This window comes from Lynx canadensis, chromosome C1, assembly GCF_007474595.2.
Source record: "Lynx canadensis isolate LIC74 chromosome C1, mLynCan4.pri.v2, whole genome shotgun sequence".
In the NCBI taxonomy this organism is placed as follows: Eukaryota; Metazoa; Chordata; class Mammalia; order Carnivora; family Felidae; genus Lynx; species Lynx canadensis.
Genome location: NC_044310.1, coordinates 105,560,710 through 105,576,776, shown reverse-complemented (window position 1 = coordinate 105,576,776; position 16,067 = coordinate 105,560,710). Strand labels below are relative to the sequence as shown.

Here is a 16,067-nt window from a genome sequence, read left to right as displayed (position 1 = left end):
TCTAAATAACTGATGAAAGTTTAATACATTAAAACCAAGGATTTATCACTTTTATATTGCATTTGCGATTTCTGAACAATACAAAGTAGAGGCAAATAATGACACTTCATAAAAATTTTGATTCCCCATTCCCTTCCCTAAGACCCAGCCTCCCTCAAATATTCCCTCCCACCCCCTACAGAACTCTGTCCTGAATAAAACACTTAAATACATCATAAATAGTAAATTATGAAAAAAAATAGCAAGAATTGTTTCTTTCCTTCTTGTAAAAAAGAACATGGCAGCAAAGACAGGCAGCCAGAAACTGGCTGGGGGTGTCTAATATAGACAGTTACTTGGGGGATGGGCTACCCTACTATCAAGGTCGGGTGGGATGGACAGGAGAGTCTTCAACAATCTGCCTGAGATGCCAGGCCTCCTTCTTCCCCTGGCAGGAGTAGGAGGATCAGATGGGGAACCACAACTCTTGGAGACGGGAACAGAGGGATTACAAAGCTCCCATTTCCGAGTTCTCTGTATGAGAAGGGGCAGGGCATGTGGCACAGCAATGACCTCACCTAGGCAAGAATCTGCTGGCTCCCCGTGAGTCTAAGAGAATATCCTCTAGCCTCATAGCTAGACTGCCTGTTAAATGGACACAGGTGTCCCCTTTCCACTTGAACTCCACGAACACCAGAACTTTGTCAGAAAAGGTGGGAAGGGCAAGGAAGAAACCTTTCGAGAAGGATCCAAATTCATTTGATTAAGTCTTCGTATTTAGAAAAACAAGCAGAATATATTTCAAATTGCAGAACAGTAATAATCGTGATGGCCCCGCAGTGAGTCGGGTCCTGCCTAGGAAGGGCTCTGATCTTCCAGCCCCATGACTGCACTTCTGTTTCAACCAAAGGGGTAAAGATTACCCCATGTCCCACTCTCTCCATTCCTTCAGGCTTAAGAAATTCATCAAGAGAGGTGGAGTTAAAGAGGTGCTGCTCTTGGCAAAGCAGTTCCACACTTCCATTTCTCAAACACCAGGGGGCTCTTCTGAGGGAACCCCATGAACAGGCAGCTCTCCAACACTTCTGGAGTTTTGATCTGAAACTAGCTTGAAATTGTGTGCTGTGCGCTAGTCTTTCTTTTCCTTTTTTTTAAGAAAAAAAAAAAAAAAAAAAAAAGGAAGTTGGGAGTTGGTTTAACACCATTACTCCCCCAAAACCTTTACAAAAGTTACCAGGGTCTTCTTCCAGAGAAAGAGCTAAGGTGGAGATAAGGTGCCAGCCAGTCTGTCCTGAGGAAATAAGAGTCCAGCTCCTGGTGAAGGGTAGATGAGGAGGAAGAAAACCACCAAGTGCAGCAACCCCACTTCTAGCAGGAAGAATTGGGGGCTTGAAAACAATTCATTTGTGGAAGCCAAGGCTGGCCAGTTGAAAACTCATGCCACTCAACTCAGAAGTGGGGAGGACGCTGCTGTCCTCAACTGTCCAAGGCACTAAGGCCCATTTGTAAGGAAAGGGAGGGAGAAGACGATCTTCTTCAGGAAAGAGACAGCCCCCCCTAGCCTCCAATATGCTTCTTCTGTGATGACCACGAAGAAGAAAACTCAGCATTGCTGGGGCAAGGGCTGGCATCTTGGGATCACCAAGCTGGTAGAATCTTGTTCTAAGTCTTCTGAATTTTTTTGCTCACTGGAAAGGGAAAGAGTGTAAAATTAAGGATGTGGAGTATGAGATGAGGAGCCAGGAATGGAATTCAAGTTAATTTCAACCTGATTAGAAGAGTTAAGAAGTCTTCTTCTATTTCAGTCTCTGCTTGCAAGTACAAGGTTCCCAAACCACAAAATTTAAAAAGGCAAGATTTAGGGGGGCACCCAGTCCCTCTAACCTTGCCAATTAACTCCTTGTTCCACTCCATCAGTGATCATCTTTATACCCTTCAAAGCATTTACCTCCCCCACATCCCAGACACTCACATGGGTGAACTCTGACTCTGCAACTTCAGGCTTTTCCAAGAGGATTGAACTAACAGGAGAAAAAAAAAATGGAGGCAGAGAGAAGTATTAGAAGATAAAAAAGAAAAAGGACCCTCCTTTCAAGTCAGATCTTATACTGCTTCTCCATATTTCACTTCAAGATCGATTTAGGATTCAGAAAGAAAAGGTTAAGAAACTACCAGATTTAGAAGCATGACATTTTAATTAACTATTTATCATCTTGAGTACTACAAAGTATTTCCTAATATCCTCCCCTTCTGTCCTCAATTCCCAGGTGTGGCAGGCACTCAGTGATCACTGCTGCCTGATATTTATGCCATTGTAAAATTTTCTTTTGAGTGTAGGCTGGATTTAGTGATTCTCTTCTAGTGGACAGATGAGAAAACATCAATTCTGAGGTTAGGTTACCAAATACCCTACCTAGCTTCCTCTTTGGCTCATGCTCTCACTGTTTGCTCTGAGAGAAGCCAGCTGCCACATGGAGAGAAGCATGTGACAAGGAACTAAGGAAGTACCACTGGCCAACAGCCTGCAAGGAACTGAATCTTGCCAACAACCACATAAGTGAGCTTGGAAATGGATCCTTCCTCAGGCGAGCCTCCAGATGAGGCTACTTCCCTTACAAACAGCTTGAATGTAATCTCCTGAGAGACTCTGAGCCAAAGGCACCAAGCTAAGTCACAATGAAGTATTTAAGCCACATAAAATCTGAGATAATAAATGTTTGTAGTTTTTAGCTGCCAAGTTGGAGGTAATTTATTACACAATCAATAATACAGCTTTTTGTACTTGAAAATGAAGTGCTGCTGAACTAAAAATCTAAAAAGTGGAAGTAGCTTTGGAAGAGGGAAGTGGGCTTTAAAGAGAGTTTTAGTGAAAGTTTAAAAGTGCCATGAATATACTGTAGAATTTTAGACTTGAATGGGTGAGTGGCCAGTGTGGGCTGAAAGGAGAGTGAGAAAGATCTTACTGGCAAGTGAAGGAATTTAGAGGAACAAAGTTTAGCAACAATATCATATGCAGTTATGTGAAAAGTAGAATATGTACCTAATGAACTGGGTGATCTAGCAAAGGAGAATTCTAAGCAAAGTCCTGAAGGTGCCATGCAATTCCTTCTTAATAATGCTTAGAATAAAACTTAACAGAAGAAAAAGATTAAGGGAAGGACTATTAAATAAAAGGAGGACTTCCCAGGACTTAATGGTTTTGAAAATTCTGAGCCCCTCCAGATAGCAAACCACGCTGAAGTTAAGAAACAGCTTGTGAACAAGCAAGGTTTTATAACCTGAGCACTACCAGGAAAATGTGCCCTAAAGACAAAGCCAATGGTATGACTGTAAAACATTTTTTTGAGACCTCAGAAAAATCAAGGTTTGTTGGTTAGAGTACTATTCAATCATGCAAAAGGCCATCCAAAAAGATTAATGTCTTGTAGATCCTCTCAACAACAGGATCTCTAAGAAGCACAGGACTTATATCAAGACGGTCAGTATCTGTGGGTGTGGCTTTTGTCTGAAGGACTGAATCCCAATGAGATTCATAGGAGGTCCACAAAATCTTTGAGGGCATTATAACAACAGAAACATTACCAGCTTGGACTGAAAGGGACAGAAACAGTACAAAATGAAGAGACCACTGGACCCTAAAATTGTACTGGCAAGAGAGCAGGCTGACAAAACTACTCAGCTGCAAACACATTCTACCTTTTGTGAAAAGGTAAGACCCAGAAAGCAAAACCAAGACTCCAAATGGTGGAGCCAAGAGCCATGGAGAATTACCCCCATGTTTTGAGACTTGATAAAAGAAACACCAACAATCGCTGGATTTTGGACTTAGCTATGCACCAGTGACTCCTCTGTGCCTCCTTCGCTCCTCTTTTTGTACAGGAATGTGTACAGTGGTTATCTCCTTACTGCCTCACCACTGTCTGCTGGGTATGAAGGGAGAAAACCTCTTTATTTTTCACAGGTCAAAAGACTGAGAGGAACTATACTTGAGGAACACCACCTGGGGAATTCGTTCAAACCAAGACCTAATTCAGAGGACAAAATTCTGGAATTTGAGCTGCTGCTATAATGGGGATGGGACTTTTAGAGACCATGGGAGCCAATGAACACATTTTGCACATGGAGGGATGTGAATTATTGGGGGCCAGAAGATGGACTGTGACAGGTCGCTCGTTAGGTGGCTCCCCATGATCTCTGCTTCCTGATATTCATACCTTTGTGTAAGCCCTTCTCCTTGTGAGTGTGGGAGTGTGGGCCACATTTAGCGACTACAATGCAGTACAGGTGACAGGATGTCAATCTTGAGGTTAGGTTACAAAAAGATTATGGCTTCTGCAAAGGTGCATGCACTCTCATTTACTCACTCTTGAGAGAAGCCAGCTGCTATGTGCTGAGTTGTCCTAACAGAGAGGCTCACGTGGCAAAGAACAGGGAGGTCCCCAGCCAATAGCTGGTGAGGAACTAATGCCCTCTGTCCAGTAACCCACAAGGAACTGAATGCTGCCAATAAGCACATAAATGAGCTTAGAAGTGAAGCCTCTCAGTCAAACCTTCCAGACAAGACAGTAATCCTGGCCAACACTTCATGAAAGACCCAGATTCTGACCCACAGAAACTATGATATATGCTTGTTATTTTAAGCCACAAGTTTTAGGTTAATGTTTTATGATGGAATAGATAATCAACACACCATGTTACAAAATTAAATCACAATCTTCATACTGGATTCTTTTGCAAGATTGACTGTTCATTTTCTTCACTGCCCAGGAATCTTCCCAGGCTTACAAAATAAGCAGAGAATTCTCATCTAACTCAACAGGAGATAAAGGGTTGGTTGGGGCGTGTTTTGACTGAATATCAGAAAAGTCTTGCACACCCCCCTAAAGATGGAGAGATATTGACACTTTTCCAAATCACTAAAGATCAGCTAAAAGAAAGTAAACCTGCAAAAATCTAGTGAGGAGCAAATGACAATGATCTCTTGAAGAAACAACTTATGGAGGTTCCTAAGGACCTGAAGAGAGACATGAAAAGATTATATGGAGAAAGGGGCCAAGGAACCAACCTTGTAGTTTGCATTTGTAAAGTCTCTCCAACTACAGGTGAGAAATAGGGGTCAGGAATAGTCGTGACCTCACTGATTTTCTCCAAAGGTGGAGTCTGAGGTAAAACATCAGGACGACCGAAGTGGACGCCTGGAAAAAAGAAAAGGGAAGAAAATCAATAAATAAAAAAGAAGACAAAATGGGGTGGGGAAAATACGGGGGGGGGAAAAAAATGAAGCAACTTGGCTTTTCCTGGACAGGAATGGAGAGTAGAGGTCCTAGGCAGATAAGATAGGGCTCCGAAGGAAGGGAGGGAGTGCCCACGCACAAGGGAGCCCCAGCCCTGGCGCTGACCTGGCTCCACTTCCGCCTTTGTTGTCACTTGTGCCTTGTGCTCCCCAGAGACCGATGTCTGGTAAGTAATGCAGGAGTTGCCGCTGGGGCCTGCTCGCCGAGAGAAAGATGAGCCAGACCGAAACTTTTTGGAAGGAGAGGGCTTCACTTCAAAAGGGAAAGAGAAAGCCTACTTAGCACCCACCTAAGAAACCATCACCAAGACACAGATACAAATCGCCAGCACCCCCAACACAAACCCAAAGGTGCTCTGCAAAGCGGGCAGAAGGACTAATGTCAACAAAGACAAGCTCTATTAACTACTCTTCAGAGGACAGGGTGTGCATCTTGGGTCACCTCACTTTGGAAAGCAGAGAACCTAGACGAAAGGAGACACACACACACACACATCTTTCCCCTGCTACACGCAACCTCGATGGCTTTGCTTCCACCCGATGAGATGTCCTCTGCTCCGTCATCCCCTTGTTCTTTAGTAACGTCCTCCAGGTCAAGCTGACGAAGATGACCCTTTCACTCTGCATCCTCGTAGCACTTACGCACACAGCACCGTGATACTTTACACTTGTTTATATATCACTTTGAAAAGACTTTGAAAAGATTTTTCCATGTTTCTTTAAGACTGTCTGGCATGCCTAAGTCCTCTCTGCCGCACTGAGGGACGACTGAGGCCTAAGATGAGGAGATGGGAAGGAGGAGTTGGAAATGTGCCAGGGTCAACAGCATGGAAGGTTTGGGAAGAAGAATACTGGCGCTTTCCAGTCACAAAAGTTGAGGGAAGAGAGTGAGAAGGACTGCTAAGCAGAAATCAGTAAATGCTTCTCCAACCCTTTGATCCCACTCTGAGAATTCCTTGGCACTGGGGATACGAACAGAAAATAGAACACCTGTGATATCCTTGTCTATCTCTGTAAGTCTGGCTCTATCTCAGCCTGTGGCGTGGATCCTACTCCCACAACGACGCTTTTTCCCCACCAATCCCACTTCCCAGAAATGCCCCTCACCTCAATGACACACGGAGGGACAGCCAGGGGGAAAGCAGCAACTCGGAAACCACGGGGACAGACAGAGTGACTGACATAAAGACAGGCAGCAGTTCTCACGGGATGTGGGTAGAGCAGAAGAGGCTTTGGCAGTTCCCTGACAGAGGTGTCTTGCCCCCCCATCTCCTGGAGTAAGGGAGGCACTGGGGGGTCATCTGGTAGAAGCCACTTACAGGGTATCTTCTTGAACACTGTGTTGCACATGAAGCGTTGGAACCGTTCAGCATAGAAGCCTGGCCGATGCACTGATACGGTGTCCTGCAGAGCAGAAGAGAGGGCTGCAGAGTTAGAGATGGGGAGGCCCAGCAAGAGGGCCTCTATTTAGTCCTAGGGCTGCTTTCCCCTAGGCTGGGACCCAAGCAGAAGGGCAGAGCCCACAAACGAAATAAGAACAAATGGAGGGGGCAAATCAGAACTGAAGGAGGCAGGAGAGCCTCTAGCAAACTGCTACTCACCCCATCATGTACCAGAGCTTTCCAAGAGTGCTCCAACTTCTTAACAAACCTGCCGAGAAAAATGTTTATCACACAGCCCCACAGTTTTTAAGTGAATGACACAGTTTTCTCTTTTAGAGTTGAAGAAGCTGGGAAAGCACTCCCTCTATAAAACTGGCTTTCCAAAGAACAGACACAGTCATGCTTGTTCAACATGGAGATCAAAGCTGTTTCCAGGGAAGTCACTTAGCTCCCCATAGAAAGAGAGCAGTAATTATGTCCCTGGTAAGTCAGAGACAAGAGCATTTATTACAAAAGGAGAACTGAAGGAATAGAGAACACTACCTCCGTTCCACAGGCTAACACTCTGCACAGAACACAGTGATCCTCTTGTTCTTCCTCTGAGGAAAGGGGAACGTGTTTCCAGCTGTATCCCTATGTGGAGTGTGACTCATCTCACAGGTTTCTCACAAAGAGCCAGACAGATGGTGTATTCTACCCTGGTGCTTCTGAGGACTGACTCAGCTCTCCACAGAGGTGTGTGTTATGTTTGGGGAAGTGGCAGGGTAATGAAGCCAAGGGAGACAGGCAAAATCAATGAACCAAACCACCATTTAAAACCTAATGAGGTAAGCAGCCGGGTTGCAACTCACTGTTCTTATTTCAGGAAGAATTTAGTGACAAACCCACCTGAAGGAGAAATATGAGTGGTTATCTGCAACCACTCTGCCCCTTCATTTGGGATCTGTGCACTCCTCACCTGTAAGACTGAAGAATGTCAATGATCCCAATATAAAGCAGCAGCCTTTCCCCTTTACTATTGCGGGCCGGGATGCCACCCATACTGTTCCGGAAGACAAGAAGAAAAGAGTAAGAAAATCTTTGGCCTGGCACACAGGGCTTCTCTTAAACTCGAGTCAGATCAGGACAGGGAACTGAGACCTAAACATAACCGTCCCATCTCCCATAAACTGGGGAAGAGAACCTTCCTCCATCCCCAAGAACCACTCTGCAGTACGTATTACAACCTCTTTGCCTCCAAGTTTCACTCACCTTCCCCCTCCGACCCTAATTCCACCAAAGAGAATCTAAAATCACCTCTACTCAGCCATGTTGGAAACGTTCCAATAACTGAACTTCCTCAGTACTTTCATATTTTACTTCACGCCCACTAGGACACTCTTCTTGAGAGTCATGGTATCCTTTACCGTGACTTAAAACTGAAACTACCTACAAGACATTTATACTTCACGGTAAATATGCTTCCCTGATAGATCCACCGTGGTAAGAAGGACATCTTCCATAAAGCTGCCTATAACAAATTGCTTTTGGTGAAGTTTTAATATAATAGGCAGACATGTCTAAGACCCTGAGTAGATTCTTTTCAAAAAGTCTTTTAATTTCGAATAGCTCTCTTTCTCAGATGTGCTATAAATCCCCAACTTGAGACCTCTTCCTTTCTTTTTATATTCTTAAGAAAGTTCATTCTATAGTTCTATAAATACTAATACTGTCAACTTAACTCCTGAATCAGGGCTACTCTTATTCCAGAAGCTGGGTCCCCTCCTCAAGAAAAACCTACAGTGAGTCTATGCTCTCCTTTCCGGTGTCCCTGAGCCCACTCACTGGTCATCAGTCTCCATGGTGCCACCTCGCCGAGCCTCGCCCTGGATAGATTCCATAGCTGTGGAATAGAGAGCCTTTTGGGGGGCTGGTCTGCGAGTATCAACTGAATACTGTGTTTCATTGCCTAAGGGCTCTCGTTGGGCATGATCTATGTTATGGATTGACATCAAGAGGCTATAGTCCATTATCTTGAAGCTCTGCAGCACCTAAGTGGAAAGAAAACAAAAACAAAAACCATGATCTGAGCCTTGGGAGGTAAGAGAACTCTTTTTCAGGACCTCACAGCTTTCCTGATTCAATTCTTTTTTTGTTTTTTAAAGATATATTTTTTAAATATTTAATTTTTTTAAATTTATTTATTTTTGGGAGAGACAGAGTGTGAGCAGGGGAGGGGCAGAGAGACAGAGACAGAGACAGATAGAATTTGAAGCAGGCTCCAGGCTCAGAGTTGTCAGCACAGAGCCTGATGTGGGGCTCAAACCCACGAACTGAGATCATGACCTGAGCTGAAGCCCGACACTTAACTGAGCCACCCAGGCACCCCGATGTTTATTTATTTGAGAGAGAGAGAGAGGGACGGAGAGAGAAGTGAGAGAATCCAAGGAGACTCCACATCATCAGCATGGAACCCGATGTGGGGTGTGGGGCTTGATCCCATGAACCATGAGATAATGACCTGAGCCAAAATCAAGACTCGGACTCTCAACCGACCAAGCCACCCAGGTGTCCTTCAATTATCCTTTTGTTTTTTAATGTTTATTGGTGGGGGGTGGGGGAGCAAAGAGAGGAAGGAAGAGAATATCAAGCAGGCTCTGTGCCGACACAAGGCTGGAACTCACAAACCGTGAGATAAATGACCTGAGCAGAAACCAAGAGTCAGATGCTTAACCAACTGAGCCACCAAGGTGCCCCTTGACAGTAAACCTTCAGGGTTAACTACATAGGCTTATCCTTTGCTCCTCCTAGTCCCTGAAGAAGAACATATTAACCTCCTCTGGTCACCGTTTACATCCCTTCAGCTTTCTTCCATTTGAGTAAATATATATTAGACCGCTGCCTAGCCCACAAGACACTCTTTGTTCTTTCCTTGTATCTCTTTATTATTATTATTGAGCATTATTTTCTCAAGGGAACAAGGAATACATACTTGAATTGTAAAGAATCCACAAGGAAAGTCTGGTAAAGTACACTTCGTGATAGAACAGATCTCCTGCAGGACCTTATATGCCCAGCTTCAATTCAGTTCAGTATTTAGCGAAGCCCTAATATCTGTATGCGCTGTGCCTGCTTATTGGGGTACAAAGATACTTAAGAGGGGTTTTGTCCTCAAGGATATTATAATTTAGGAAAGAAAACAACTACAAAAATAAATGCAATACAGTCTACTATGTGCAACAACAAAACTGCTTACGTGACTAAATAGTGTAGAAGTCAAGAAGTGATACATAAATAAGCTTATGAAGGATAAATTGGAAAATAAGTCCAAATAAAGGCCTGGAGACATGAAACAAACAGCATGTTACATCCTGTGAGATGTAATTTGATACTACTAAAACAGAAAATGCAAAAAAATGGTGTGGCAGATTACAGAGGTTGATAGGGGCAAAACAGTAACAGGCCTGATGTGTCATATTAAGGAGCCTCGATTGTGGGGTGCCTGGGTGGCTCAGTCAGTTAAGGGTCCAACTTCGGCTCAGGTCATGATCTTACAGCTTGTGGGTTTAGGCCCCATGTCAGGTTCTGTGCTGACAGCTCAGAGTCTGGTGCCTGCTTTGGTGCTTCTCTCTACCTCTCCCCTATTCATGCTTGCTGTCTCTCAAAAATGAATAAACATTAAAAAAAATTTTTTTTTAATAAAAAACAAGGAGCTTGAATTGTATCCCACAGTTCTCAACCCTCCTTCCATTCCAGAACAGCATGTGAAAGGGTGTACTCCCACCAGTTCCAGTGGCCCACTTTGGTGATGCAGCTCAACCAAGGGTGTTTTGGTAGGTTGGTGGAGGAAGCGATGAAGAGAGCATAGGAGTGATTCTTTTTTTGTTGTTGTCATTGTTGGAGAAAGAGGGGGGTGGGCAAAGTGAGTGAGTGAGAGAGTGAGTGAGTAAGAGAGACAGAGAGACAGAGAGACAGAGAACTTCAAGCAGGTTCCACACCCAGAGTGGAGCCCAACACAGGGCTCGATCTCACAACCTGAGATCATGACCTGAGCTGAAATCAAGAGGTGGATGCTTAACCAACTGACCCACCCAGGCATCCCAAGAGTGATTCTTATTTAAGTTTGAAACCAACTCTCTGCTCCATTGTATCTAGTCCTTTCAACCAAAGGACTCAAACTAACATAGGCATTGCCCTGTAAATAGATGCAGAGTAAGCAAAGAACAAGGATGGACAATGTTACGGAGTAGAGAAAGATCCTACAGTAACAGCTGAGGAAAAAAAAAATCAGTAGGAAAAAGTGTCACAAAAAACAAAAAAAAATGTACATTAAGAAAGTGGAAATAGTCAACTGTTAAGCTGCAGAAAATTCAAGGAAAGACTCTGAAGTAGTCTCAGGGCACTTGGGTGGCTCAGTCGGTTAAACACCTGACTTTTTTTTTTTTAAAGCTTACATTTTTAAATTTTTTTTAATGTTTTTATTTATTTTTGAGACAGAGAGAGACAGAGCATAAGCACGGGAGGGGCAGAGAGAGAGGGGCACACAGAATCCGAAGCAGGCTCCAGGCTCTGAGCTATCAGCACAGAGCCCAAAGCGGGGCTTGAACTCACAGACTGTGAGATCATGACCTGAGCTGAAGTCAGACACTTAACCGACTTGAGCCAGGCGCCCCAGGACCTGACTCTTGATGTCAGCTCAGGTTATGATCTCAGAGTTCAGGAGCTTAAGTCCTGCTTTGGGCTCTGCATGGACAGCGGGGAGCCTGCTTGGGATGGTCTCTCAAAATAAACATTAAAAAAAAAAAGTAGTTGTCTCTATTTGGCATCCCAGGTCGTCACTGGGGAGAACAGTTCATGTGAAGAGAGAGCAAAAGCCAGGACAGTGGGTTGAGGCAAGAATAGGTGAAGATAAATGAAAAGGAAAAAATAGAAACATCATTAGCTAGAGACACTGAAAAAGGACCCTCCTAACCTTAAGATAAAAGGGATAAAAGTTTGTACATAGAAAGAAAACAGTTGGTAGAGGCGGAAGCCAGGGGAGGGAAAGGAAGGAAGTTGTGAAGCAGGACCCTAAGGAAATAGTCCTGCAAAAGGGACTGACCTGGACTAAGACACCAAGTTGGGCAGAAAGGAGATTAAGGATGGGTGAGTGCAGACATGTTTATAAATTGGAGATGGGGGCAGGACAAAGGGATGGTATGGAACAGAAGAGTGAGGTAGTCTGTTGAGAAACAAGGCTGGGGGATAAAAGTTAGAAAATGGTTTGGAGACAGTCCCAATCATGTGACATCTGTGCTGAAAGGAATAGGAAGTGGACTGGTGGACAATATTGAGGCTGGACAGCATCAACCTATAGAGATGCCAGTAGACACAGGTGTGTGATGTCCTTCAGCAGCACACAGCTTCCAAGATATAAATGTGGATTTGGTAGGCAGGACCAAGATCTGAGGAATGATGGTGCTGATATGCAAATAAGAAGAATACAGGATTATGAGGCCTAGGAGAGGTAGAGAAGAAAATGAAGCCAGGTGTGGGGAGGATAAACAGAATGTAAAAATGTAAAGGCTCAGCAATGACCTAATGTAAAAGTTATTTTATTTTATTTCAATTTTTTAACTAATTTTTTTAATGTTTTTTAATGTTTATCTTTGAGAGAGAGAGGGCGGGGGAGGGGCAGAAAGAGAGAGAGATACAGAATCTGGAACAGATTCCAAGCTCTGAGCTGTCAGCACAGAGCTCGATGCAGGGCTTGAACTCGTGAAACATGAGATCATGACCTGAGCTGAAATCAAAAGTCAGTCACCTAACTGACTGAACCACCCAGGTACCCCGTAATTAATACATTTATATAAAAAAATTTTTTTTGGGGGGGCGCCTGGGTGGCGCAGTCGGTTAAGCGTCCGACTTCAGCCAGGTCACGATCTCGCGGTCCAGGAGTTCGAGCCCCGCGTCAGGCTCTGGGCTGATGGCTCGGAGCCTGGAGCCTGTTTCCGATTCTGTGTCTCCCTCTCTCTCTGCCCCTCCCCGTTCATGCTCTGTCTCTCTCTGTCCCAAAAATAAATAAAAACGTTGGAAAAAAAAATTAAAAAAAAAAAAATTTTTTTTTAATGTTTATTTTTTTTTTTAATTTTTTTTTTTTTTAACGTTTATTTATTTTTGAGACAGAGAGAGACAGAGCATGAACGGGGGAGGGTCAGAGAGAGAGGGAGACACAGAATCTGAAACAGGCTCCAGGCTCTGAGCCATCAGCACAGAGCCCGACGCGGGGCTGGAACTCACGGACCATGAGATCATGACCTGAGCCGAAGTCGGATGCTCAACCGACTGAGCCACCCAGGCGCCCCAATGTTTGTTTATTTTTGAGAGAGAAACAGAGACAGAGTGTGAGCGGGGGAGGGGCAGGCACAGAGGGAGACACAGAATCCAAAGCAGGTTCCAAGCTCTGAGCTGTCAGCACAGAGCTCGCTGCGGGGCTTGAACTCTCGAACTGTGAGATCATGACCTGAGCCAAAGTCGGATGCTTAACTGACTGAGCCACCCAGGCTCCCCTGTAAAAGTTATTTTAAATGAAGTCTGGGACATATAGAGCTAAGGAACTGAGTCCCATCTCCTACAGATTTGATGGGAGAATAATAACCTGTTTAAGTGACTGAAATTTTTGGTATCTGAGAGTGAAGGAAATATGACAAACTCACCAAACAGTCACGCTGTAAGGTCTTACATAGAGCATTGTACATATCAGCATCCAAAAAAAGACCATCTGGAATGTCTTGTAAGAAGTCCAGGTCTTTAAAGGTGGGTAGAGGCTTCTCTCGCTCTTTTTGGGAAGCCCGCCGTTTGTAGGTTGAGCCCTTGAGGTCATATTTGATGTGCATCTTGACTGACCGTGGTAAGAGATTGTTCATCACCACAATTCGAATGTTCTTACCACCTGCCTGCACACAGTACAGTCCATAGAATTTAGGCAGCAAAGTGCGAGGGTTCTGGTTGAGGTTCTGTGGGCATGAAAGTAAAAAGAAGTAAGACAACAAGTCAGCTGATTTTCAGTGAAACTCAAGGGCAAAAAGTTGCCACCCATCTTTCTTTGTCTGCTACATGGGGTTTAGGTCCAATCTGTCTGCCCATAAGGCCACATCATATTTGCTTACAATTTTCCAACACATCTATCTCAGTGATCCGATTATCATCAAGCTGAGCCACAGACCCTCCAATCCAGTAATCAGTCAGCATACTCAATGTATGATGGATACATTCTTTCAGAGAGGTTCAAGAGAAGATCGTATTGAAAAAGTCTTAACTCTAAGCCCTTGGTATAGCATATTCTTGTGGGTGTGGTGTGAAGCAAAACTAACTTCTCCAGAAGCTCCAAGGGCAGTCAATCAGAGTAAGATGGAATAGAGTACTATCAAGAGAAGTAACCAACCTCATTCTCCTGGTGTAGGAGGTAGACTAAGAACAGAAAATAAAATTATCACTGAATATCACCTTTGGGTAGGACGGTCTAAGCCAAATAACATTTAAAATATGACACATAAAACCCTTTTGGCCCCAGAGAGGCAAGAGAGATGGGCCCAAAAGCCCCAAAATGAATTACGTCTTTAAGACAGAAGTGCTGACATCGTGTTGCCCTGCTGACAAGAACCACCCCGCCCCCCAACCCCCACCTTGCCCAAGAGTGGAGTGGGCAGCAAAGGTGGCCAAGTGCTCTTCTTTTCTCACCATGTAGTATCCTGGAAGCAGCTTCTGCAGAAACTCCGCCTCTTTATGCTGGACCGTTTTAATGATGAATTCATCGTCACTGGACACATAGAAGAGGGAACCACTGGCCCCAGAGCTGCAGAGTTCAATCAGTGGCTCACTGCAGAGGGAGTACTAGGACCCAGAAAGAAGAGAGCAAGAGGTTCAGAAATACCAGGGCTTGTCCAACCAGAAATTAAGTACAGATGCAATCCTAAAGTACAGAAATTAAGTACAGATGCTATTCTAAAGAAAGACTAGAAAAGCAAGACTGGAGAGAGGGTTTTCCTTTGGGAGGATCCCTCTGGTACTGGAGTCATAGGGTCCTGAGATCCAGAAGCTTACCAAGTAATCATCAGGCCGGATACCAAATAACTCCCGAAAGTAACGGAAGGCAACAGGTGCATAGGTTTTGAAGCGAAAGTCATTGTAGTGATGAGCAGGAGTCAAGTTGCTCCCTTCACTGTAGGGTTAAATAGAAGAACTTATAATTTACCAGTCCCTGTCAACCAAGGAGTCTACCCTGGACAGACACTCAGTCACCCAGAGGCAGGTCAGTACATCCCTTCTGAGAGAACCAGAGGTATTAAAAGAGTCGGTTACTTAACGGGACATTGGCACAATATGGGGATTAAGACACGGGCATAGAGAATCACACTGCCTCTTACCTAGTGCACTAAATTGCTTTTACGGCTCACTCCACAGGCCAGAGGCTCACGGAAGTACTCAAAAAACAGCATCTGCTCTCCAAATTCTCCAGTCCCACATCACCCCAACTAAGATCAAGTTAAGGACTGGACAGTGGGCACATGCCTATGTTAGATCTGACCCCTTAAAACTGCCCTCAGGTTGATATGAAAAAGCCACACTTCCCAGGAAATTCCCATGAACATTAACCTCTGTACCTGGGAAAGAAGATACTCTCCACCACATAGAAGTCTTGCATGAGGACATCACGCTCTGGTTTGGTACTCAGGCTTCCCACAGTGTGAGTAATGCCTAACTGGATGGCACCTTTCAAGGCAGATGAGGTTGTCTGAGAAACACAAGAGAAATGAGAGGAAAGATTCTAGTATTAAATCTGATCAGAACAATAAAAACTCTGGAGGGAAGAGCCAGAAGAAGCACTCCAAAGGCAAATGCCCTTCTAATACTTCAGACTAAGCTGGGGCAATCCAGTTCCTCCAACCTCTTGCTTAACTCGGCAGTTACGCCTGGTAAAGACTGGCAGGGTACAAAGATACACAGTAGCAAAGGCAGACTGTCTGAGTCAGCCTCAGCTAGGCAAGGTGTTCCCGCCTATCCATATCTACATTTGGAAGATAACGTCCTGAGAGAACAATCTTATATCTCACTCCAAAGGTTCCTGCCCCCAGAGTACCTGGGGCTTCTCCAAACATTTTATTCATGGAATATAGAATGTAACTAAAATTAACTGATATTTTGATTGACTACCTGGCTACAAAAGGCCTTTTAAGTCCTTTTAAGGCAGGGCCTGATTGGTGTCCCAAGGACAACAGAGTGGCACAAAATTGTTCCTAAGTGAAAAAAGCCTGAAAGACTCCAATTATTTCCGCGGGAAGTATTTAGAATTAAAATGATCACACTGTGGTCAAGAGCCCCACTCTTACAATCCTATAGGAAATTATCAGATCATCTAGATCTGTGCTGCCCAATACACCAGCCATGCATGGCTA

General features: G+C 44.3%; 1 protein-coding gene across 6 annotated transcripts in view; it reads right to left on the bottom strand.

Annotated features, from left to right (window-relative positions):
- PIP5K1A (phosphatidylinositol-4-phosphate 5-kinase type 1 alpha) overlaps positions 1-16,067 on the bottom strand; it is a 39,575-nt gene continuing 23,508 nt past the window's right edge. For 3 of the 6 annotated variants that reach the window (XM_030327443.1, XM_030327440.1, XM_030327441.1), the window contains 11 exons: positions 15,276-15,406; positions 14,716-14,833; positions 14,353-14,505; positions 13,329-13,628; positions 8,479-8,684; positions 7,613-7,696; positions 6,874-6,922; positions 6,592-6,676; positions 5,379-5,525; positions 5,045-5,174; positions 1-2,000 (listed from right to left, as the gene is read on the bottom strand). In XM_030327443.1, the coding sequence (XP_030183303.1) occupies positions 1,859-2,000; positions 5,045-5,174; positions 5,379-5,525; positions 6,592-6,676; positions 6,874-6,922; positions 7,613-7,696; positions 8,479-8,684; positions 13,329-13,628; positions 14,353-14,505; positions 14,716-14,833; positions 15,276-15,406 (1,545 nt within the window). In that variant the 3' untranslated portion in view covers positions 1-1,858. The other 3 variants (XM_032594380.1, XM_030327442.1, XM_030327444.1) reach the window with 2 other exon arrangements.